General features: G+C 41.7%; 1 protein-coding gene across 3 annotated transcripts in view; it reads right to left on the bottom strand.

The window, feature by feature from the left end:
- Positions 1-1,987: 1,987 nt before the first annotated feature.
- The window catches only part of BCKDK (branched chain keto acid dehydrogenase kinase), a 33,753-nt gene continuing 26,620 nt past the window's right edge, over positions 1,988-9,120 (bottom strand). For all 3 annotated transcript variants that reach the window (XM_060780191.2, XM_060780194.2, XM_060780193.2), the window contains exons 10-14: positions 8,590-8,663; positions 6,677-6,805; positions 5,998-6,087; positions 5,590-5,751; positions 1,988-3,110 (exon numbers count right to left, since the gene is read on the bottom strand). In XM_060780191.2, coding sequence (XP_060636174.2) covers positions 2,966-3,110; positions 5,590-5,751; positions 5,998-6,087; positions 6,677-6,805; positions 8,590-8,663 — 600 coding nt within the window. In that variant the 3' untranslated portion in view covers positions 1,988-2,965. The remainder of the gene's footprint in view (positions 3,111-5,589; positions 5,752-5,997; positions 6,088-6,676; positions 6,806-8,589; positions 8,664-9,120) is intronic.

The raw sequence follows: 9,120 nt of genomic DNA, 5'->3' as shown, positions 1-9,120 counted from the left end.
ATATATGTAATTTCTTTATGCTTGTGGGTAAACAGTATTCCATGTTTCTTTGTGAGTGTTGATATGGAGATTGTCTGGTTTGCCTACTCTGGAACATGCAACATACAATTGTCCTTCTTTGGGGTCCCTTTCAAATCTATGATACTATATCTGTCATATACATGTGTGTGTGTGTGTGTGTCTGTGTCAATCATATATATCTATCATATAAATGTGGCCCAATTCTATCGTTGGTGGGGTTCAGAATGCTCTTTCATTGTAGGTAAACTATAAATCCCAGTAACTACAACTCTCAAATGTAAAGGTCTCTTTCCCCCAAACTCCATCTGTGTTCATATTTGAGCATATGGAGTATCCATGCCAAGTTTGGTCTAGAAACTTCATTGTTTGAGTCCACAGTGCTGTCAGGATGTGGGTGAACTACAACTCCAAAACTCAAGGTCAGTGCCCACCACACCCTTCTAGTGTTTTCTGTTGGTCATGAGAGTCCTATGTGCCATGTTTTGTTCAATTCCATCGTTGGTGGAGTTCAGAGTGCTCTTTGAATGTAGGTGAACTATAAATCCCAGAAACTACAGCTCCCAAATGACTATATATATATATATATATATATATATATATATATATATATTTAGTGATGGTCGCTCCTTGGGTTAGTAGGCGCCTTGTGGCCAAATTTAGTGGCAATTTGTCCAGCGGATTTTGAGTAATGATGCCACTCAAAACGCACAGAGCATTTCTATATAGATAGGTAGACAGAAGATATTAGTAATAGTGTTTACAATGTTACAAATACATGGAAACACTATATGAAGCAATATGCCTTTTTTTGAAGCTGAGAGAAAGCAAATTCCTGCAAATCATTCTGTCTATTTACCTTTCAGCCTGTAATCTAATGAGGCCATATAGGTTTCAACTTTCAGTTTTGCATTTCCACACCCATAAGAAGAATTTCTGTTATGAAATAGTCTTATTTTTACTATCATTAAAATGCTTTTCTCTAGTATTAAGAGTATTTTGCCTTCCTGATAGTTTGCCTGAAAGAAGTGCTTCCATCATATGACACCTTTTCAGCTGATTCTAGCAATTGTCTTGTTTTCATACACCAATTTGTGGAAGACGTTCAATGCAGGGAAGTTCCTAGAATAATCCAGGGTCTAACACAATGGTTCTCAACCTTCCTAATGCCACGACCCCTTAATACAGTTCCTCATGTTGTGGGATCCCCCCTCCCCCAACCATAACATTATTTTCGTTGCTACTTCATAACTGTAATTTTTTTATTGTTATGAATCGTAATGAGTAAAACTACCAACTCAAATGACTTTAGAAAAACAACACAGATCTCAGTTTATAGAACTGTGTCATGTGAGATAGAGTTAAAAAGACCTTTTGACTACAACTCTCATTTCAATATGCTCCATTTTAGATGAAGTGCAAGATAAAAGGAATGTGCCAAGATTTGTAGTAACATATTAGTTATCGCCTGCCTTTATACTTATAAAGTAAGTCAGAGTCAGGTTTAACATACTGAATATCTTTCTTTATACTACGAATATTAAGATGCATGAAGCTGACTGGTCAGGCAATGCCTGGGGAGATGGCTGAGCCTGGGACTTTTGGTTACTGTTACGTTTTTGTTCAGGCTTGAGCTATGCTGGAGCAGAGAGAGAAGCACAGAGAGACAGAGTTTGGAATGTGCTCTCACTTCATGAGCTGCTGATGGAGTTTATCCATATGGACAAAGAAAGACTATTTTAAATCTCTCATAAAAGGACATTATGTGAGTTGATGCATCTGATCACATTGTACATATGTTGTTCTGAACTATGAAGAGTAAACTATTTGTTCTTTACTGTTCACCTGCATGGCATATTTTCTATCTCTGGCAAGGCAGTGTGTGGGCTGATCAAACATGAGCTACACGTGTTTTATTTTACATTACACAATTTTATCCAATTCCCTTTGAAAAGTAGACAACGCTTGGTAGATTTTAGAATCTGCACATTTTTATTGGAGTATCACAGCAAAAAAGAGAATTATTTCTGTACCCCTTTCCCTCTAATGCTGAATAGGGAGGGGAAGGGGCAGAGAGGAACCCATCATCCCACTCCCTAAAGTAACATTTGTTTAAAAAATAATGAATGGCAACAGAAAGAACAGATTGAGGGTGGAAATAAAACACGTCATTGTGCAGGAAAGGAGGAGAATGTTCTGGAACCCACCCCAGAGCAACGGAATATGAACACTCAAGGTTGTCATATAGTCTTTTCCTCTCAAGATGAGGACATCTGGCTGCTGCCTGAAATATGAAAAGTCTTGATTTGTTGGAGGCCCAACATGTAGATGTAGCAATAAAAGAAGTCCTTGGCTGAGACTTTGGGAGTAAGATAAAAGGAAAGGGTTTTTGGTGCCACATGCTACTATGTCAATGTTTGACTTTCAGATCAAGAACAGCCTGAGAGATCCAAACAGGATGTGCACATGCGAGAATAAAAGGTTTCCCTTCACCCCATGTCTTTGAGAAACAATCACAACCTCAGCAGAAGGAGAATGAAGATGCAGTTGGCAGTGAACAGGAGGAGGGCAGAGGAAAAGCGACTTGATTCTGCCCTGGTGCCATTTTGTGACTTCACACTTCTCCAAGCAGAGAGTTGAAAAGTTGTCCATAGGCTCTCACAGGAATCTGGCTTCAAGAGACAAGTCATTAAAGCATAAAGCATGCCCGTAGGAAGGACTGGAACAACCAGGAGGACGCTGTATCTACCAGCAATTGCACAGGAACACGAACCCCACAAATCCTTTGTCACAGCACCCAGGAGTCCAAGAGGAAAGGAGAGCTTCACCAGGCCATCACGGAGCATTGGTAGAAATCCATAATTCTTGCAGAACTGGGCCTGGGTGGAGGTGATCAAAAGCTTTCTCCAGCAGCCAAGGGGAATTCCACCCACAGAAAATGGTCTTCCTAGATGCGGAAACTCTCCTCTTTGCCGTCAATGTGTTTAAGGCGGAGGTACACATCTGTGCCAATCCCCTGCATGGACTGGAGCGTGAGGGAGCCCCCCAGGTACTCGGCATAAGCACGGGACGTGGGAAGCCCAAATCCAAACCTGTGAAAAAGAAAATAAGAATAGGCAGGTGGACACTTATTCAGATATAGCAGTAAGAAGCAGCAAGTAGAGTCTTTTGTACTATCGAAGGCTTTCATGGCCAGAATCATTGGGTTTTCTGGGTTGTATGGTCATGTTCCAGAAGCATTCTCTCCTGACGTTTCGCCCACATCTATGGCAGGCATCCTCAGAGGTTGTGAGGTCTGTTTGAAACTAGTGAAGTGGAGTTTACATATCTGAATGTTGCAATTGGCCGCCTTGATTAGCATTTAATGACCTTGGAGTTTCAAGGTCTGCTGCTTCCTGCCTGGGGGGAATCCTTTATTGGGAGATGATAAGCTCTCCCTGATTGTTTCTTGTCTGAAATTCCCCTGTTTTGAGTGTTGTTCTTTATTTTGATTTAAGAGTTTTTTAATTCTGTTAGCCAGAATTAAAAAAGAATTCATGGTTTTATCATTTCAGAACTGAACAAAATCTGACTACCAGCATTAAAAAACTCTAAAATCAAAAACAGGGGAATTCCAGAAAAGAAACAATTAGGGCTAGCTAATCACCTCCCAACAAACGATTCCCCCCAGTCAGGAAGCAGCCAGACCTTGAAACTCCAGGACCATTAATTGCTAATCAAGGTGACCAACTACAACATTCTCACTTCCCTCAAGCTGACAAGAGTTCTTTCTCCCACCCTGGACTTTCCACAGACATATAAACCTCACTTGCCTGGTTTCCAACAGACCTCACAACCTCTGAAGATGCCTGCCATAGTTGTAGGCAAAACATCAGGAGAGAATGCTTCTGGAACGTGGCCATATAGACTGGAAAACTCACAGCAGCCCAGTCTTTGGTTCTATGACCAAATTTTGGAGTAGAGCAAACACTTCTGCAGTCCTTCACATTCACAGAGTGACAAACCCTACTACTTTTGTTCCATGGGATGCCACTGTCTTGCAATGCAAGTGTGTGGGATAATCCTATAAAGGACGACTGCTTGGGGAAAAAAATCCAAAAACCACCAGAGTATCACATCTAACTATATCACGGATAATATACAGTCGTACATTTAACATGGCTTTGCCAGGGATTTGTGTGCTGGAGCTTGGTAATGGGGGTGGCTTCCTGGGAATCTTGTTTACATGTTTTTTTTTATGTGGCAAGTTGCTATCCTTTGGGGTTTAAAACAGGCATGGGCAAACTTTGGCCCTCCAGGTGTTTTGGACTCCAATTCCCACACTTCCTAACAGCCTCAGCCCTCTTCCTTTTCCCCCTCACAAGCTACATTGCTGACTGGTAAGTTCACTTTTGTGAACCCCACAGATTAAATACATCTCATACACTCATAGTATCATAGCGTTGGAAAGACCTTGTGGACTATCCAGTCCAACCTCCTGCCAAGAAGCAGGAAAATCACACCCCTGACAGATGGCCATCCAGTGTCTGCTTAAAAGCCTCCAAAGAAGGAGCCTCCACCAGAGGCAGAGAGAGAGTTCCACTGCTGAACAGCCATCTCTGGCAGTTAGGAAGTTATTACTAATGTTCAGGTGGAATCTCCTTTCCTACAATTTGAAGCTATTTATCTGCGTCCTAGTCTCCAGCGCAGCAGAAAACATGCCTGCTCCCTCCTCCCTATGACTTTCACATATTGCTATATGGCTATCTCTTCTCAGCCTTCTCTTTTGCAAGCTCAACATGCCCAGCTCTTTAAGTCGCTCCTCATACGGCTTGTTCTCCAGACCCTTGATCATTTTAGTAGCCCTTCTCTGAACACATTCCAGGTTGTCAACATCTCCCTTAAATTGCAGTGCCCAGAATTGGAGACAGTATTCCAGCTGTGGCAGAATAGAGGGGTAGCACAACTTCACTAGATCTGTTCTAAATGAGATTAACAACTATATATATTAATATATCTTAATATTATGCCGTCTCCACTCCATAGAGGAAGACTTAACAGTCTACCGAGCAATAAGAGGCATTCTCCCTGTAGCACAGGACAGCTGGATTCTATCGCCGATTGGCTGAGAAAAGCGGTATACAAATACAGCAAGTAAATACATAAATAAATATCCCGCATATTTTTCTGCACTGGCCACTTTACAAAGAACCAAGATCTAGCTTACTACCACATGTTATAGATGCCTTGAAAAACCACAGTGATCCAGACAAAGTAATTATGCTTTTAAATTGACAAGATTTTAACTTCTGTCTTTCAGTGGTAAAATTCCTGAATGAAGTCTGTAAACTGAATGTTTAGCAAATGTGAAGTTCTCTCTTCTATGGTTTGTAGTGTATTTTATTCTTTTTTTGCTATGTATATGCCAATAAAGGCTTATTGGATTGGAATTGGAACTGGGTTTATATCACAATTCTCTCCGTATAAGAAGGAACCTCTATCTATCTATCTATCTATCTATCTATCTATCTATCTATCTATCTATTTAGCCTTGACTGCCAGAAACCCCACCTTTCCTCCCTCTGTGCTCACCCATGCATGGGCCCCGACTGGGCGCTGTTCCCCATTTCCACCATGTTTCCGAAGAGGGTGTTCAAGCGGGGATCTTGGGTACTTGCTTCAGCTGTAGTGAAGTGGTAATCGGTTACCTTCTCAACATGATCATGAGGAATTCCACCCCCTCGATCTGAAATCCTGTTATGAAAAGAAGACCCGCGACATAAGAAGCCATGTACTGCAATCTAAGTTATTTATACAATTTATACCTTCCATTCCTGACCAAAACGAAGGCTGTTTTCTGGAGTTTGCCTCTATAGTACTGCTCAGTCAATTTACATGTGTCCATAGCATTATACTACAGTGACCAAGTCCTGCCATAATTGTAGACATTGGTGGTGATCTTAAAGCTATAGTAAAGGCATAATAATTATTCCACTGTACCGTATGATCAGGTCAATGTCATTGTTGGCAATGGTGATTACTATGTCTGGCACATTGTAGGGTGTATCCAGGTGAGATTCCATCGTGGCTCTGAAAGGAAGACAACAAGGCTAAATTTGACCTTAAAAAGGTATCTCAACACTGTTCCACTTGGTGTTATGCAAAAGCTCCCCATGTCTTGTGATCCCATGTAAAAGTCTTCTAATCCAGAAAAGTCTTGTAATTAAATGAAACGTAAACATAACAGCAGATCAATGTTGCAGATTTTTAGAACAGGAAGTGGCAGTCACAGCAGGTTCAGGGGCCACATTTCTGCTCAACTGACTCTCTATAGCCATACAGTTTGCCCAAAATGCCCTAAAAAGAGGCAGGGTCAAAACTAAAAGTAACTGAAGGTCTACACTTATTTTGGATTTTTAAAGGGAGCATTGAGTCTTGATGAGAAGGTGCAAACTGTTAAGTCTCGTCATTCCTGAACTCTAAGAAACACAATTTTTTGTTTCTGTTCAACTACAAAATCACAGTGTGGGAAATCTGGGGGTGGGTGGTGGATGTTAAGGGCCACAAATACAGCCTTTGGGGCCACATGTAGCTCTGAGGTAGCATTTGGCCCACTCCATTTTTAGGGGGGGAAAGTCTACTCCTTTGCTGCAAACAAGAAGGGGAAAGGTGAACTTACCGCATTGCATTCTTGAGCAATTCTGGAAGGATGTAATCAAGAGGCATGGGGATGAAAGGAAAGCGGGCGGCCACATGCCCATTGATTCTCACTCGGGGAGCATTGCCATACTTGTGCTCACAGAGACGCCTAGAAAGCCAAATGAAAATAGGTTGAACATAAATCCATTCTCTCTGTGCTCCTAGAAACAACCTATATTACAGTAGAGTTGCATGTCTGAATACAATCTCCCTGCTCACCTTGTGTCTGATTTGTGTGTGTGTGTCTCAGGAGCAACTTGAGAAACTGCAAGTCACTTCTGGTGTGAGAGACTTGGCTGTCTGCAAGGATGTTGCCCAGGGGGCGCCTGGATGTTTGATATTTTAGAATCCTTGTGGGAGGCTTCTCTCATGTCCCACATGGGGAGCTGGAGCTGACAAAGGGAGCTCAACCCGCTCTCCCCAGATTCAAACTGCTGACCTATTGATCAGCAGTCCTGCTGTCACAAGGGTTTAACCCATTGTGCCACTGGGGGCTCCTTGTGTCTGATGAGTTTAATCCAAGCTATGAACTTGTGACATGAAGCTTAGTGGAGAGAAGTACTCCTTTGCAATAAGTGTGGTTAATCTTCCTTCAATCAAGTCCCAGCTAAGCCAAGACATACTATTACTGGTAGACGGGAGGCACAATGTCTTATTTAATAGGACAATGTCTTATTTATTTAATGAATCAGGGATGCTGAATTTTGAAATTCATGTTTAGCAGTATGATATTAAAGATTAGATGTCTTGCCACCCAGGCCTGATCACCGTCTCCCAAAGCAGTTACTATACTCCCAACTCAGGAACAGTAAACGTAATGTTGGTAGACAGGTAAAAAGATTTAAAGATTGGCTTAAAGCCAACCTTAAAAACTGTAGCATAGACACTGAGAACTGGGAGGCCCTGGCCTTTGAGCACTCGAATTGGAGGTCAGCTGTGACCAGAAGTGCTGCAGAATTCGAAGAGGCAGCAATGGAGGGCAAAAGAGAGAAACATGCCAAGAGGAAGGTGCGCCAAGCCAACCCTGACTGGGACTGCCTTCCACCTGGAAACTGTTGTCCTCACTGTGGGAGAACATGCGGATCAAGAATAGGGCTCCACAGCCACCTACGGACTCATTGCTAAGACACTACACTTGGAGGACCATCATCCTCGGACTATGAGGGATCGCTTAAGTAAGTATAGAGGTATGACGTTCAAGCACTTGAATACTTTCAGTGGCCAGAGGTTTAGAGCTTTTTTAAAAATTATATATATTATAATTTATTAAAATGTTTCTATATGGGAGGTATTGCGTGCAATCTGTTCACCTGGGTTATGATATTTTTGTTGGACTTTTATGTTATGTTTATCTTTGCTGTTTTTACCTTGTATGCTGGTTTGAGTCCCACTCATGGGAGAAAAGCAGGATAAAAAATACATTAATAATATATATATTTTTGTCGTGTCAGGAGCGACCTGAGAAACTGCAAGTCGCTTCTGGTGTGAGAGAATTGGCCGTCTGTAAGGATGTTGCCCAGGGGACGCCTGGATCATTTGATGTTTTATCATCCTTGTGGGAGGCTTCTCTCATGTCCCTGCATGAGGAGCTGGAGCTGATAGAGAGAGCTCATCCGCCTCTCCGCAGATTCGAACCTGCAACCTGTCAGTCTTCAGTCTTGCCAGCACAAGGGTTTAACCCACTGCGCCACTGGGGGCAATAATAATAATAATAATAATAATAATAATAATAATGAAAGCATATTGGACAATAAGTAGATACAGAAATTGCATAAAGTGCAACTGCTCAACTTGGCCACAAGGGGGAAGTCACAGACTGCTGAAAAAGACACCAAGAGTATGACAAGACTTCATCTTTTCGGAGGGATGGAGGAGGGGAATAGCAAACAATACCTGGCAAAATCCACCCATTTCTCAATTATTTTCTTTGGAGACAAGCGAGTACAGATGATCCCAACGAAGTCTGGCTGCAGAAAGAGATGAAAAGAAGAAACTGAAATGTTTGTTGCATTGTTATGTTTTAATTGCACTGACACTGTTTGATAATTGTACCATGTAAACCGCATTGAGTCGCCTGTTAAGGGCTGAAAAATGCGGTATAGAAATAAAGCAAATAATAAATAAATAAATAAATAAATAAATAAATGGTGCATGACAGATTTCATCCAAATTCACAAATGAGTGATTTTCACTTGTTCACATGATTTGTAAACTGTTTTAAACTGTTAAAAGACTTTGGTTTGTTGTTTTGTTAACTTATGAATCAGAGTCTTTCAAGCCATTGTAACCTCAAGCAGCCCTGCTCAGGTCTTGCAGGCTCAGGGCTCTTGCCTCCCTGATTATCCAACAGTAACTGGATAATGACAAGTTGGAATATATCCTGAAAAAGGGTGACCAAAGATCTGGAAACCAGGCCCTATGGGA

Source organism: Anolis sagrei, chromosome 6 (genome assembly GCF_037176765.1).
Source record: "Anolis sagrei isolate rAnoSag1 chromosome 6, rAnoSag1.mat, whole genome shotgun sequence".
Taxonomy (NCBI): Eukaryota; Metazoa; Chordata; class Lepidosauria; order Squamata; family Dactyloidae; genus Anolis; species Anolis sagrei.
This window is presented reverse-complemented; position numbering and strand designations above follow the sequence as displayed.